This window comes from Rhodamnia argentea, chromosome 11, assembly GCF_020921035.1.
Source record: "Rhodamnia argentea isolate NSW1041297 chromosome 11, ASM2092103v1, whole genome shotgun sequence".
In the NCBI taxonomy this organism is placed as follows: Eukaryota; Viridiplantae; Streptophyta; class Magnoliopsida; order Myrtales; family Myrtaceae; genus Rhodamnia; species Rhodamnia argentea.
Window position 1 is genome coordinate 12,733,996 of NC_063160.1, and position 15,828 is coordinate 12,749,823.

Sequence of the window (15,828 nt, forward strand, 5' to 3'; positions counted from 1 at the left end):
TTATAGTTTACCTACAAAATATTCTATTTGGCTACAAATTTTAGCTTTTCATTATTTAGTTATAAAGCCAAACATAACCTAAAGATCAATTTGGGCGGGCATGGAAAATAAGTCGACATAAGATGCCCAGCTGCCCTAATCCAAGAACTGATACATTTTGTTATTGATTGGAACTATTAGGCTATTGGGGCATGGAAAATAAGTCGACGTAAGATGCCCATGTGACAGGAAAGCACTATGGCTTTTACGAATTAAGCCCATAATTCTTCATTAATAGTTTGGGCTTCGGCTCATGAATAACTAATGCTATACATACTCTTTTTTGCTTGTAATCAAGTGATGTGACGAGAGATGTAATGTGCTAATTGTAGTGGAATCTTATGCTAGACGTAGCCCTAATTTAAGGGTAAACTAAGATAAAGTATTGTGTCTCGATTTCTCTTTCTCACTTTACATTTTACTTCAACTTGATTGTGTGCCGAATCCTAATATGAACAATAATAAGATAGACTTAGCTTAAGGTTTAATGTGAATTGAGTCCACCCATTCATCATCATAATTAAGAAAGTCATAAACCTATTATAATTGTGATAATGTATGTTAGCCAATTGAGTCTCATACCTTTTGTATTTATGTCAATTCGGTTCATCTCGTTGACCGGCGCCGACGTGTACATCTTTTACTAATATTTTAATTATTTTTTAAATTTTCGTGTCTTATTCTTTTCTTTTTAGTTGTGGCCAACGACCTCTATCGGTCACTGGGTGAAGGCTAGCTGCAGCAAGCCCTCACAGGCCCTCGCCTAGTGAAATAAAAAAACTAAAGAAATTGAAAAATACTAAAATATTATTAAAAATTATTCACATTAGCGCCGACGACACCACATCGACACCGACAAACCGAATTAACCGAATTGGCACAAATGCAAAAGTTTATAACTCAATTGGCATAATTGTAATAGGTTTAAGACTTTTTAGATAATTTTTTTCTAATGCAAACAATACCGACATTTGTAGGATTTTACAAAATCACATTATTTTGAAATAATTAAAGCCTAGAATGTCGCCCAAACATGAAATTGTTTGTACTTAGCTATTTGAGGAATTGAATTGGGTCATGCTCTTTATCCGAATTGAGTCTCCTAAAATGTCATGCGTAATTTGTGCCGTGCTCCTTTTCCAAATCGAGTCTCCTAAAATGCTATACATAATTTGATCTATGATTATGTGCTAGTTATTAAGCATAAGTATGTCCCGCTTGATGTCCATTCATTATTTTTAGAGTATGTCAATTTTTATTCCTATTTTTTGAGATTTTACTAGGCAAACTAAACCTATTTTTGGTTTGTTTTTATCTCTAACTCTTTTTTTACTTTTACTAGGTCTTTTTGCAGAGCTCGGGAGTTGAACCCTACACATATGATATTAGTGTCCCCACCCAATCCATTTATCAAAGATAGCCGCATGCCTATTAGCAAAATGTATCATACTTTAACAATTATACTATCATAAAAATATTTGATTCACATTATGCTTGTTAACCTGGGGTATGTTATCAGTAAGTATAGACCAACAACGCAAGAACCGAAACTCCAATGACTTATCCCAGGCGCGAGTCTCTATTATACGAGCCTATCCGATAGTAGCCATTCGAAAATAACATGGAATCTACATTTTCTACCGTCACTCTCAAGTTGAGAAAATATATATTTTCTTTTATTTTAAAAGAATATTTCCGAATTTTATATTCAAAGAATTCAGATAAGCAGTTTAAGGGCTTACCCAAATTCTCTCCATATCCTGATTTTAGGAAAAATCTCGCGTAACGCATTAAAAATGATAATTGTAATTGATCGCTCATTGGCGGCGACATCAAAATCTGCAACCGAATTTACAAGTTCACCCCCCTCTCTCTCTCTCTCTCACATCGGGCATATATAAATCAAGCATCCAGTAAAGCTGCGTATGAAGAAGCCCTAGAACGCGAACTTGCTTCGAGCTTGTAGCCAGTTCAGTCACCGAATCGGAACTGGGTCGAACGGCACTGTTATCGACGGTCGAGATGACGGACTACGAGGGGAGGTACGAAGGGAACGGAGATGATCTCGACGGCCACCGCGGCGGTTCTCCACCTCCCCGCGGTCCTGATGATCGCAGCGACTCCAGATCTCAGGTGATTAGCACATTTCGCTTTGTTTTTTAGGCTTAAATCTTTTTTGCAATCAAGTTATGGAGTGCTGTTTAGGGATTGGTTGCCTGTTGGTGTGGCGCAGGAATGATCGATTCGTGGTTAGGTCTCGCTTTCGACGTCATTTTTAGGTCAAATTTGCTGAGATCACTCTTGGAGGATTGTTTGCTTGAATAGATCGATATGCACACATCGGTAGAATTTTTCCTTTAGATAACTTACTTGGACGATTTTTACTAGGTGCATGGGTCAATTTTGCGCCTTTTGCTCTTTTGCTCTTTTCTCTGTGTTTTGGGGATAATATCGATCTCGTTTTATCTTCACACCAATCTGCCAAATAGGCAGGGTTTGTTCTACTGGCGAAAGGAAGGTGGGTTATTTTCTCTTTTGCTGTTTGGGTGAACAAGAAAACGAACCCTTTGCGAAAATTTGACGTGGTTTCCCGCGAGGACATTTGCCAGATTATCAAGTAGGAAAAGCATAATGATGCAGTAGGCCTTGAAATTGATTTCTGACTTAGCTAGATGACTAATTATGCCTTTTAGCGAACTAATTCGCCCAATGTGATTTGTCTTTCTGCTCTAAGTGCTTGGTTTCTCTGATTTTGGTACCTTGGTCACCTTGCCATTTTACTTCCTTTGGACTGTTAAGTCTGAGGAGATCCTGACATACTTAAATTTTTGCAGCGCGGCTCACATGATTATGAAAGGGAGATTTCAAAGAGCAGTGACAAAGAGAGGGATAGAGGTCGTGATAAGGAGAGAGAGAGGGACCGGGAGCGGGACCGTGATCATGAGAAGGACAGAGGCAGAGAGAAGAGTCGTGACAGAGACAGAGATAAGGAAAAGAGCAGGGACAGAGATAGGGATCGTGATCGGGAAAAGGACCGTGATCGGCACAGGGATCGGCACAGGGATCGCAGTGAGAGAAGGGAGCGGGGACGAGAGAGGGATGATGATGATGATTTTCCCCGCAGTCGAGATTTTGATAGGTAATAGAAGCAATAGCCCTTTGGTGTTTATGTTTGTTTCCCATTGCATCTTCAGCTGAATCCCCTTAGAGCTTGGCTTAAGATGAGGGTTAGGCCAAGCCTAGCTATTGTCCCTACACTTTCACCTTCCCCTAATGTGCTTAGAGAATATTTGACTATGACATTTTATTTCTCGGTGAAAGTTTAGAAGTCTTCTTCATCCTTATTTACAGGCACAGAGATTTTGACAGAGAGAGAGAAGACAGGCACCGGCGTCAATCTCGATCACGGGGCAGGTCAGAGCACAAGTCAAGGTCTCGATCTCGCTCCCGCTCGAAGAGGTATGCCATAATGTCACCACTTCTTGTAAATGTACCTTTGAATTATGTTGCCTTGTCTTTTGCATTCTTGTCACTGATTTCCAGTGTAGGGTGATGTCATTATTAACAATATTTATGTTTATGCTACATCACTCTGTACAATAATCTGCTAATATTGTGTCACAGGGTCATTTTCTCGTTATTTATAGTATGTTGGCTCATTTTGTAGAGCGCTCAAACATCTATTCGAAGTTACAAAGAAAAATTGTCATATGATAGGCCTGGGCTACTGCTGTAGAATGCTGAAGTTCCTTTTTCCATCACTATGTGAAGATTAAAATGATTAGCTTTTTTAAGTTATCAGTTGTCACCAGTCTAATGGGGTGCAGTTTTTGTAGAAAATTGGACTGAGAAATAACTGGCATTTGTTGATATCGTCTGAAATCTGATATTACTGCTCGTAAAATACGAACTTGCACCCATGTATATACAATGATTCCTTTAACTTGTCTGTGTGAGCTTATACCTACGTGGGTCAGATTAAAGTTCATGTGGCTTGTGGTTGCTTAGGCTGGTTTTTGCAATCCTATTAACATTTTTGCTTTCAGCAAAAGGATTAGTGGTTTTGATATGGCGCCCCCTCCTTCAGCAATGTTAGGTGCTGCTGCCGCTGTCGCTGCCACTGGTATGTTTTGTCTTAAAATCTATGATGTTTATGTACATATAACTTCTTTTTTCTCCTTGTTTGATATAGAGTGGAAAGTTCCTATCAAATAGGACGGTGTCATTTTGGTAAGCTATTCTTTATGTTAAATTTCTACTACGCATGTAGCATTTTAGGTGGTCTTACTGGGTTGTACTGAATTTTTTCTTTGTTAGTAAAATTACTTCTGGAACTGAGAGGCTTCTGGTTTTTTGTTGTGTTGGTGTTTGCTTTGTTTGTTTCTTTGTCTTGTCCATTGTTAAGAAGGCAATGTAGGGCTACTTGCCCCACTGTGCTGACAATATGCGTGAGCCGACTTCTCTAGCTTTTATGTACAAGGAGGACCATTCACCGGTATGATGGGTCTTGTTCGTCTTCACCTGCAACTATTGCCTCTTTCGGTAGTTTTAAAATCGTTTAACATATAAGTTATGTATTTTCTCTTTTGGTTTGCAAATGCACATTAGAGGATGTTATGATGGATTATGAAAAGGATTTTGCGAAAGATGTTTCAACCACAAAAATACTTTAGCTATTAATTGACTGCTTAAAAACTTTATTTGACCACTCTGAGAAGAAATTGTTTCCTCCCTCTCTCTTTCTGGCAGGTCAAATTCCTGGGACAGCTCCACCCCTTCCAGGGATGTTTCCAAACATGTTCCCTTTAGGAGCTGGGCAGGTATACATATACATACATATATATACATATATATGCACACACACTCACACACTCCCTCTCAGAACTTCACTTGGATGTTGACACTGTTAATTGTCATTCCATGCAGCCGTTTGGCACTCTTCCTGTTATGCCAGTCCAAGCAATGACTCAGCAGGTTGGTGTGAAAATTTTGTTACTTCCTTTCCCATCTTTACAAGGTTGATGCTTGTTGTAGAATAGTATGTAAAATCTTTATTGGCAGGCCACTAGACATGCTAGGCGGGTATACGTGGGAGGTCTGCCACCTACAGCAAATGAGCAGGTTTTCCCTTCATATAGCTTTACTTCTATTATTTTGTTCATGATCTGTTGTTGGTGCTTTTGCAAATAAATGTAGTCTTCCAATTTTCCATGCAGTCGGTTGCAACTTTTTTTAGCCAGGTTATGGCTGCAATTGGAGGAAATACTGCAGGTCCAGGTAGGAGGACTTTCATTTCAAGTCCTTGAGCTAATCATTTATTTGGTGCACGTTTCTATTACTGTAGTGAATCTCATTGTTTTGTTTTTATATGCACAGGGGATGCTGTTGTCAATGTCTACATAAACCATGAAAAGAAGTTCGCATTTGTGGAAATGAGATCTGTTGAGGAGGCAAGCAATGCAATGGCCTTAGACGGCATTATCTTTGAGGTAAATTTAATTACGTTTTTAACATAATTTAATTTCTTTCTCGTGGTAGACCTGCCTTCTTTTTTCAATGACATTCATTAGTTTGAAAGAAAAAACATGAACTATTTTGAATTTTTGTGCAGGGAGCGCCTGTGAAGGTCAGGAGGCCCAGTGATTACAATCCATCCCTTGCGGCAACTCTTGGTCCTAGCCAACCTAATCCTAATCTAAATCTTGGTGCTGTTGGCTTAACCCCTGGTTCTGCTGGAGGGCTTGAAGGTCCTGACCGCATTTTTGTGGGTGGATTACCATATTACTTCACAGAAGTGCAAGTGAGGGAGCTGCTGGAATCTTTTGGTCCTCTTAGGGGTTTTGATCTAGTGAAAGACAGGGAGACTGGAAATTCCAAAGGCTATGCCTTTTGCGTTTATCAAGATCTCTCAGTTACAGATATAGCTTGTGCAGCTCTCAATGGCATTAAGATGGGAGACAAGACTCTCACTGTTAGGCGTGCTAACCAGGGTGCAAACCAACCAAAACCTGAACAAGAGAGTGTTTTGTTGCATGCACAGCAGCAGATAGCTTTGCAGGTGAAAGGCTTTTACATTCATTGTTGAGGAGCAATTTCATTTATGTGAATTGTGGCAGCATTGTTGACATATTCTCGACTACATTTGTGGTAGTGATTTTTAGGGTCATATCCACTTAGATTTTATTCTGCATCTGTGATTTTAACTGAGTATGATTCGTTGAGTGTGTGATGTGTCCTTTTCTTCTTTCTAATTTGTCTTGTTGAAATTATATCCTCAAGTCTAATTACCAAGGCCTGCAGAAGCTTATGTATCAACCTGGTGCACTTGCTACAAAAGTAGTATGTCTAACACAAGTAGTTTCTGAGGATGAGCTTAAAGATGATGGGGAATATGAAGATATATTGGATGATATGAGACAAGAAGGTGGAAAATTTGGTAAGACCTCTGTCTATGTAGTTCGTGTTAAATTCTGCACTTATTCTGATCTTTCAACGCGCGAAGTTTATTAATTATTTTCTTCTTTCTTTTTGCTTTATCTTTGTTTTACAGCCTTTTGTTGTTCCGCATACTGCTTAAAGAATCGGGCCTTAACTTACAGAAAGAAGTTTCTATGGCCTTATATCTTCTCCTAGATTTCGGAAGCTAAGCTCTTTTCTTTAGTCTAATGAATTGTGTTTTGCAGGTAATTTGGTGAATGTGGCTATACCTCGTCCCAGACCAGATGGAGAACCTTCCCCAGGTGTCGGAAAGGTAATTCTGCCACTTGCAATTGACAATGCTCTTCTGCCTCCCTCCCTGGGTATCTGTGTATTTCTCCCTTTGGATGTTGGCAATACATGTGTGCTCCTGTGTGCCTTTCTGCTTTTGTTTTTTCTTTGTTTACTTTGTTTGGAAAAGAGGGAGAGGAGAGGGGGGGGAGGGTGGATGGGTGCGTGGGTGGGTGGGTTGGGTGGGGGTGTTGGGTGTGGCGGTGTTGTGTAATTAGGCATTCACTACCCAAATCTCGTTCTCCCATCATAGTTACAAATGATATGTTAAATTATGATTAGTTTCTGATTCTTTTCTATAGCTCCCGGCCAGTGTACCACTCAGCAGGACTTCGGAAAATGATGGATTTGGATTTGGGGTGTTCTATTAAATTGGTGCTTTGTTGCCATATAAGACCTAACTACAAATTAGTAATCATACGTTTCATTCCTTTCAGGTGTTTTTGGAGTACGCAGATGTGGAAGGTGCTGCCAAGGCACGCACAGGCCTGAACGGAAGAAAATTTGGAGGAAATATTGTCCAAGCTGTCTTCTACCCGGAAAACAAGTTTGCACAGTGCGATTATGATGGCTAGCCCTGGACGGCTGCGTCTATGTTTCTGTATCTTATATAAGGAGGTATCTGGTAGGAGTTCTTTCCATGCCCTGATGTCTTGAATTAATGCAGCTAATAGTTGTTCCAGTTAGGAATCGAGAGATGGTGTGTTATGTTAATGCAGGCTACACCTGGTCTGATCTGATCGGTGTAACCCTCCTAAACAACATATAAATTCTGCAGTTGCATATTGAAACTCGGTAGTGCAAAAATTCTCTCAACATAATCTTGAGCAGGTTCAAAGGTTTATGCTGTGTGAGAATTGTATATGAAGAAGAGTTTGTGAAAATCGGAGCGCCATTCTGGGCATGAGCTTGAACCTGATCGAGCTCCTCGTTTTGAACCATTTTACGAGGTGGGAGTTACTTAGCATACGCGGGTGAATGGTATGATTTACGCGCTGGGTGAATTTTTCACAGTGAAAGCTTTCGGGCTCTTGTAGAGAGAGAGAGCGTTAACGGCCTTCAAGCCCTTCTGTTCCGTGTATTCCATCCTGCTGTTTCAAACTTTTCCTATGCTCTTTTTAATAGAACTTAAAGACCAATAGCCTTCGCAAACCTTCCGACTGGGGATGGTAATGGCAAATATTAACTTTGGCTATATATTGGAGCTTTTGAAAGCGGGGGATGTCTTTTTATGTACATCACTCAACTTTGGCTATTGGAGCTAAACCATATTGTCAAAGCTTATAGAATTTCGCATGATCTTCGAGTTCTGGATTTGGGCGGAGAACGACAGGGAATATCGAGCCGATACGGTTATGTTCAAGTTCCCACTCGACCCACATCCTCCGCGTGAAAAACTTGCTCGGGTACCGTCTAGTAATTAGTTAGGCCGAGCTGGACCTCATTAAGCTTGAACATTTTCCCTATAATATATATGTAATATGAATGTATATAATATTTTAGAAAAAGATATTAGAAATTTGATTAGGATTGATTTAGGCTCGCAGGCCTGTCCAATTTGAGAATTGACGGGCATGTCTGATCCCGACAAAATACTCAAATAGGTCTAATTCGATCTCGATTCCAAATCAGCCAAGCTGATCTCAACCTTCGAGTAATTATCGAGCCGAGTTATTCGCGAGTAACTTAATTCAATTTTATCCATCTCCAAGCTCGAAGGAAGCATGAAGTGATCTTTTTTTTTTTTTTTTACTTGTGCTTTCTTTTTGAGAAAAAGCAGATTTCTTTTTTCTTCTTCACTTAATAAGTTGAAAAGCCCACAACCTGACGCCGGTCCTTCATTTCTTCACCCCCACTAAAAACCAACCCTAAACCCCCACTTCACCGCCGGATCGAACACCCTCTATGGCAACCATGTCTTCCTCTCGTCAGCTCCACCGTGTCCGCCGCCTCTCCACCGCCGCCGCCGCTCCCGCTCCCGCCGCCGCAACAACCAGCGCTGAGGCTTCGGCTTCGGCTTCCTCGATCTCCATATCCCGAGCCAAATCAAAGCTCCGCTCCGAGTTCGACCCCGACAAGGCCCTACAAATCTACTCCTCCGTCTCCAAGCACTACTCCTCCCCCGTCGCCTCTCGCTATGCTCAGGACCTCACCATCCGCCGTCTCGCCAAGTCCCGCCGCTTCGCCGACGTCGAGGCCCTCGTCGAGTCCCACAAGAAGGAACCCCAGATCACGCAGGAGCCCTACCTGTGCACGCTGATCCGATCCTACGGGATTGCAGGTATGTTCGACCACGCGATGCGGACTTTCGAGCAGATGGACCGGTTAGGCACGCCTAGGACAGTGCTCTCTTTGAATGCTCTTTTGTCCGCGTGCAATGCATCGAAACTATTTGATAGAGTGCCTGAGTTGTTCGGTGTTTTGCCTGGCAAGTACGGCGTTTCGCCGGATAGAGTGTCTTACGGGATATTGGTGAAGTCGTACTGCGAGGCGGGGTCGCCCGAGAAGGGGATCGAGGTTTTGAAGGAAATGGAGAAGAAAGGCATTGAAGTCACTGCGGTCACGTTCACGACAATACTTGATTCTCTGTATAAGAGAGGGAGGGGCGGGGAAGCGGAGAAGCTGTGGGAAGAGATGGTCAAAGGAGGCTGCGTGTTGGATTCTGCTGCTTACAATGTTAGGATTATGAATGCGCAGAATTCGGGGGCAGAAGACGTGAAGAAGCTGATTCAGGAAATGAACAATGCAGGGTTTAAGCCGGACACGATCAGCTACAACTACCTGATGACTTCTTATTTGAAGGCTGGGATGATGGACGAGGCAATAAAAGTTTACGAGGAGTTGGAGGGCAACGGGTGTAAGCCAAATGCAGCAAGTTTTAGGACATTGATACATTATCTTTGTAAGAATGGGGATTACGAAAAGGGGTACAAGATTTTCAAGGAGAGCGTGAAGGTGCACAAGATTCCTGATTTTATTACACTGAGGAGCTTGGTTGAAGGATTGGTGCAGAAGAAGATGACCAAGGAGGCGAAGGGATTGATTAGGACCATAAAGAAGAAGTTCCCTCCTAATTTCTTGAATGCGTGGAAGAAAGTTGAGGATGATCTTGGCTTGGCTTTGGTTGCCAATGATACCGATGCATCTTTGACTCTTGAAGAGGATAAAGAGGCAACTGGGTAAGTCATAAGCTCACTGCAATTAACATATTGACTGAGTTCCAATAGCGTCTTTTACGATGGAATCGACTTGATTAGATTGAATGTCGACGCACAGAACATTAGGATCACAGTTCTGGTAATGGCGGAAATTGGAGAAGGATTTGGTTATACATGATGAACTGTACCGGAGAAATTATGAGGTTTGCCTAATGGTGGTCGGATTGGTAGTTATCCATTGGTTCAATTTGTGCTTCTTTTAGTCTGTGAAATTTTTAGTGGATTAAAGTCAGGTTTTGCCTTGCTCAGAGCCTGTAGTGAGCAACCATCATTCACATCCAAGGGAATATAATTGTTTTGCATTGGTTCGCTGATTAATTGGTGGTGTAAAACATATATATTTTATAGTGCGGCTAGCTATTGCTCGCCACAGCTCTTTGGCTCTATGCAAGTTCTAGACATTTTTGTCGATGCTAGCTTATCTATGAGACTGTTCAAGTTTGTTCACTGCTCGTTTGCTGATTATCATTATACCTATCCGGAGTTATTCAATCATTTAAAGGCACTCTAATGCTACCCATTGCTGTTTAGCATGCATTCATCTTGAAATATCCACGGAGGACCGGTTGCTCTTAGCTTATTAGATCACTAACAGTCTTCTCTGCTGGGAGACTTCAATTTTTCTCTGGAAGCAACTAAAGAAAATGTTGATATGGTAGTGTATGATCATGCAGATAAGGGTGTCTTATGAATCAGATCCATATGAGATTATACAGAACTGGGTTGTTGGGAGTAAAGTGAAACCAGTTCTTGATCACCGTCACAGTTAAATAATTTTATGAGCTGGTTTATTCTAAATTGGGCCCTCTAGTTCCAATTTCTTGCAGAATACATGCACTAGATTCAGGGAGGGAAGAAAGAAGAAAGCCCTCCTTTGCACCGACTCTGGATGGATTGAAAGAGAAAAGGAGCAAATGTCATTGAACTAGAATTTTTCTTTCATGGGGCTTCTTGTTGTTCTTGTAGGATGTGCAAGAGACAGCTTTCCTCTCTCTACAGACTCAGTCGAGTTTGCTTGTTGGGTCCGTCAGATGTTGTGATTGTGAATGCGTGTAGAAAAATTCTCCAAGTTGGGGTCCGTCAGATTTTTGCTGTGGGTTGGGTTTCCTTCTTCATTTTTCACAAGGGAAGGAGGCAAGCAAGGTACACTGGTTTAACATTTCTGGTTAATGATATGGCCACACCAATCTGCAAGAGAAGTGCTATCTAGACCAATCAGAGTTTACTCAAAATAGCGTCTTGTGTAGCCTCCCTTGCCGCCCAGGTGCAAGAGTCTATTCACGCAATTGCTTCACGGTAAGCACGATTAAGAGAACATTCCCAATTTCAGCGAAAAGGAGCCAAGTTTGGAAATGACTGTAAATGACTGTACATGAGGCAATGTGTAGCTTGATGCAAAGAAGGATTTACAGGCAAAGGGCCGGTCCTCTGCCATATTAGTCCATCCAAGGGCTCCATGAAAGTCCGAGCTTTGTGTGGTACACAGGCAAATGTTCCTATCTTGGGCCTGGTTTCGCAGTTAGGCCCGACCCAGAACCCCGAAAGGCTGGCTTGCTCAGTCTCCTTTGCTCAATGTAAGGTTTTGAGACGAGTAAAAGTAGATTTGAGCTTGTCCTAAACAGTTTAAATGAATGACAGGCCATTGTTGTCCCAACTCAACTCATATATCAGGCCCTAAAAATTCAAGCTCGAGCTCGACAGGATATCGAATTTTCCTATTTGACTTCGATTGAAAACCTGTACAAAATTTTTCAGAAAGCAATGGAAGCTTGATTAGGGCAGCGAGCGTGTGGAGCCGAATACGATCGAGCTTGAGCTTGCATCGATGCTATGTTCAAATAGCTCGAACTCGACCGGGAATCATGCCGACCGGAATCGGGCAAATCGTAGATCACTCGGTTTCACCCTCGCATGAAAAAGCGCCCATCTCCATCCAAAGTCAATGACTGAAAAAATTTTCTCTTCCTCCCGAGCTGACAAGACACACACTGTTTCGGGCGGAAAACGACAGTGTGTCCACCAAGGAAATACCTGAAATTGCTCACGTCAGGCACCAAAAGGAAGCGTGAATTCCTTTGTCTGCCGGTGTCCTGTTTCAATCCCAACTTTAGGGCCAAGGGAAAGAATCTCTGATGCCGTGTGGGCGTCGATCCATCCACTTCCCCCACTGAAACCCAACCATTTGCAGTAAGATTTTCATTCTCCTTAAGCCATGTGTTTCCGTTTGGGAGCTGTGGCTTCCGATGGACCCATGGAGACAGACAGACTGCTTTCGTGTGCACTAGCCGAGCTCGACCTGACGTCGTGAAATTCTTGTCCGGACTCGGACCCACGGGACGGGTGAGGGACCCGCAAAATGGCGAATCCCCCTGTTCTTGTCACGTTGCTACACAGCCGAAGTCCCGAGAGATAAAAGGATGGATCCGGGCAAGGGATCGGCCAAGTTGTCTTGAGGTAATCATTGGGCGCGTCGCCTGCACCCGCCCGTCGCTCTTCTAGACCGTCGATGCATACGAGTCTTGCATAAAAACTTAGGCAAAATGCATTCAGAACGTGTTCATTTGGGCGGGCAAGGATCGGTGGATGATCGCAGCCCCACCAGGCCCGGCGGGGTCATAGACCGAATAGAGGCGACGTGGAAAGGGTTCCGGTGCAATGGAGCTTCGTTGCTATCCCAATAATTGGTCCTTTATCGCGCAAAGGACAACCATCCTCTTTCGAGACTTTATTTTTGGCCGAAAATAAATTTTTCTATTTCTATTATTTGGACTAAATTTTTTAGTAAAGACATGTTTAATAACAAAACAAAATTTATGTCCTCATTTGATAATGGCATAAAATTTCTGTGGTTGCCAACCTGCAGATGGCGAATGGTGAAAGGCAATCGAAGATCGACAGTGGGCGACCGGCGGCTAGCAAATAGCTGCAGACGGATGGGGAACCGCCACCGACGGCAGAGACGCGAGAAAGGCAATTGGTGGCCCATGGCGGCTGAAGACAAGGACGAGAGAGAGAGAGTGAATAATAAGAAGAATTCTCATTTTTGTTTCTATTTCAAAACTAAAAAATTAGAAAATTTCCACTCCTTATTTCTGTTTCCATACTATTTTTTGACAAAAAATTTGTCCGGAAAATAAATAAATAAAAAATTGCGTCACCTAACGAATTTTTATTCCAGATCAATTCCCTGAAACCGAAAAATAAAAATATAGACGTGCTACGGTACAATGGACACGCATCTGGTTGAAAATGACGATAATTTAACGTTATTGTCTTAAAGCGTGGATCTTGTGGACCGACATGGATGTAAATCGACATGTGCACGAGAATGATGAAGGTGTATGGAGGGACCCCCGGCCATCAGTCCATCCCAGTCAACCAAGTGGCTGGTCAAATTTCAAAGAAACGAGGGGGGCCTCACCCGAGAAAATTGTGAAAAAAAATACAATAAGTTATATCTCTTAACAGGCGTGCGAATGATAATTATTATGATCTCGAAAGCTATTTTTCGTCAAAAATAAATTTTTATATTTTTATTCCATAAACGAGTTACATAATAGTAAAATGCGTGTGATAATAATATAAAATTTCTTTTTTTTTTCAAAATAGGAAATTCGTTTGATAATATAGAATGCCTTCTTGATCGACAACCAAGGAAGAGAGAGAGAGAGATATCACACACGAGAGAGAGGGAGTAAGCGATGAGAATAATTTTTATAACAGAAATAGAAAATTTTAAAATTTTCACTTCTCATTTCTCTTCCATTGCCTCGAAAATAGAAAAACGAAATTATTTTACGGAACGAATTTCAGCTTCAAACCTCTTCCCGAGAACAGAAAAATAACAAAAAACAGAAAAAGCATAAACCGACTGCATCCTTCTCCCAATTTTTTTTTTTCTAAATTTTGAGTAAATTTTTTGTTCTTCATGCCACGAATAATGATTTTTTTCTTTTTTATTTTTTGTGATTTTGGAGGCATCTAAGTGAAATGAATAATGGTGATCTCGTTGACTTCCTGCAAAAGCTAAGCGACTCTTTTTGACGATCCAAACCCTGCATCAATCACTCTCTTCCCCTCTTTTCCCTCTAGGTCCTTCCAGAATCCATGGCGTCTCCCGTCTTTGCGCTCTGTTCACCTCTACAGTCCTTCCTTCCCAAAACCCTATCACGTCTACGTTCTAAACCAGGGGTGTCAAAATGGGCCATGCCGACCCAACCCGACCCGACCCGACCCGAGAGAGAGAGAGAGAGAGAGAGAGAGAGAAGGTCTACAACGTAAATAGTAAGTAGTGACTACTGGCTGGAAAACTAGACAGAACAGTGAAAAGAGCGAGAAGCTAAGGAATAGAATGAAAATTCATGGAGTCGGAAGGGATGACTCTGCGAGCTCATCGTCTTCCTCGCCGTCAACGTCCACCCACCGACGATCTCCGACCGAACAAGGCCTCCCAGATCTCGGAGAACGCGTCCACGATGACGCCGTGGTGGTCCCTCGAGTTGAGCGAGAGGAGGCAGCGGAGCAGCTGCTGCAGGTCCTCCTCCCCGAACATCTGCTTCTCCACGATCATCTCCACCATCGACCGCTTGAAGTCCCCCCGCGGGTCCTCCGTCCTCTTCACCACCGCGAAGCTCTCCCTTACCTTCCCTTCCATCACCCCGCACGGCATCATCCTCCTGAACACCGACAGCCGAGCCGCCTCCGCCTCAACCTCCACCGTCTTCTTTCTCCTCCTCCGCCTCCTCCTCCGTTTCGGCGCTTCGCGAATGGTCTCCAGCTGGGGATTAAAGGCGTGGTCGGACGAGGATTCGGTGGTGGAGAAGCTTCTGGAGGAGGAGACTAGAGTCTCCGTTTCTTCGTCGTCGTCGTAGTCCGCGCTGGCGCCGCCACCGCCGCGGTCTTCGCTGCTGAAGAGCCCGCTATCCTTCGAGGAAGTGCTGAGACGACCACGGAGTCTGATCCCCGTCTTCTTCTTCTTATTCTTGGCGCATCGTTTCTTTTTCGCCACCACGGGACTCAAAGCCGACACAACGTCGGCTCCATCGTCGTCATTGTCGACGTCGGAGCCCCCGGAGGCGGAGGAGGTGTAGATCTTCCTGCGAGGGGCGTGCTCGTCACGCGCCGTGGCCATAACGTGGAAGCCCCCCTCTTGTTTCCAGTGGAACCGAGGCTGCGACCCGGTGCGGTCGTCGTCGGAGAGGCGGGAGTGGGAGGACGGTCGCGACCTGCAGCCGCAGCCGCAGCCGTAGGGCATGAGGGCGTGGGGCAGGTGGCGGTTGAGGAAGGAGCGGTGGGGCTTGCGTGGGGAGGAGGAGACGTCGACGGCGATGAGGGCGGGCCCGACAGGTGGGAGGCGGAGGAAGGAAGGGACGGGATCGGAGGGGAGGGCGGAAGCGTCTTTGGAGCGGCAGGATTGGAAGGCTCGGGCGATCCGGAGCTTCAAACGCTTCGCCATCTCTCTCTCTCTCGATTTTTGAAGTGACTCGCTCACCGTCGCTCAGCCTTCTTTCTTTTATGTATGAAGAATAGTTGGGGGAGAGAGAAGAGGTGCACTTTTATAGGGGAGTAAACGAGGTTTTTTTTTTATATATAAAAAAATTCCTTTAGAAAAAATCACCAAAGTTCCTCGAACTTTATTCATTATGACAAATTTATTTTAATTTTTTTTACATAAAAAATTTCAAATTATAACAATTATGACACTCTTTTCCTAAGCTTTTTTTTGTGACATTAAAAATCACAAACTTGTGCAAGTAACTCATTTACCCTCCCCTAAAGTTTCGTCAGATGCTTTTCGATCAAA

The 15,828-nt window shown here is 43.1% G+C and overlaps 3 protein-coding genes across 9 annotated transcripts; 2 read left to right on the plus strand and 1 right to left on the minus strand.

The window, feature by feature from the left end:
* The first annotated feature begins 1,950 nt into the window (after positions 1-1,950).
* Positions 1,951-7,621, plus strand: LOC115736327 (splicing factor U2af large subunit B-like). Of its 7 annotated transcripts, none has more exons than XM_030667967.2 (13): positions 1,952-2,172; positions 2,874-3,178; positions 3,391-3,498; positions 4,086-4,162; positions 4,789-4,859; positions 4,966-5,013; positions 5,101-5,160; positions 5,256-5,316; positions 5,416-5,528; positions 5,651-6,097; positions 6,319-6,475; positions 6,723-6,790; positions 7,245-7,621. In XM_030667967.2, exons 1-13 carry the CDS (start codon positions 2,062-2,064, stop codon positions 7,380-7,382), a joined length of 1,764 nt encoding a protein of 587 aa, XP_030523827.1. In that variant the 5' UTR covers positions 1,952-2,061; the 3' UTR covers positions 7,383-7,621. The 7 variants fall into 7 exon arrangements, with proteins under 7 accessions (XP_048128201.1, XP_030523827.1, XP_030523830.1 ...); XM_030667970.2 differs by having other exon boundaries at positions 6,340-6,475; XM_048272243.1 differs by having other exon boundaries at positions 4,086-4,160; positions 4,784-4,859.
* Positions 7,622-8,633: 1,012 nt separating this feature from the next.
* On the plus strand, positions 8,634-10,526 carry LOC115736479 (pentatricopeptide repeat-containing protein At4g36680, mitochondrial). The gene has a single exon (XM_030668200.2). The coding sequence runs from the start codon at positions 8,713-8,715 to the stop codon at positions 9,988-9,990; it is 1,278 nt and encodes a 425-aa protein (XP_030524060.2). The 5' UTR covers positions 8,634-8,712; the 3' UTR covers positions 9,991-10,526.
* A 3,747-nt stretch (positions 10,527-14,273) lies between these two features.
* Positions 14,274-15,527, minus strand: LOC115736398 (transcription repressor OFP7-like). Its single transcript, XM_030668097.2, has one exon. It carries the CDS (start codon positions 15,478-15,480, stop codon positions 14,434-14,436), a length of 1,047 nt encoding a protein of 348 aa, XP_030523957.1. The 5' UTR covers positions 15,481-15,527; the 3' UTR covers positions 14,274-14,433.
* Positions 15,528-15,828: the final 301 nt, after the last annotated feature.

Coding starts and splice junctions, on each gene's coding strand:
- LOC115736327 (XM_048272243.1), top strand. CDS start 2,062: ATGACGGACTACGAGGGGAGGTACGAAGGGAACGGAGATGATCTCGAC. Junction 5,161..5,255: donor CACCTACAGCAAATGAGCAG/GTTTTCCCTTCA, acceptor TTTTCCATGCAG/TCGGTTGCAACTTTTTTTAG. Junction 6,098..6,318: donor AGCAGCAGATAGCTTTGCAG/GTGAAAGGCTTT, acceptor TATATCCTCAAG/TCTAATTACCAAGGCCTGCA.
- LOC115736398 (XM_030668097.2), bottom strand. CDS start 15,480: ATGGCGAAGCGTTTGAAGCTCCGGATCGCCCGAGCCTTCCAATCCTGC.
- LOC115736479 (XM_030668200.2), top strand. CDS start 8,713: ATGGCAACCATGTCTTCCTCTCGTCAGCTCCACCGTGTCCGCCGCCTC.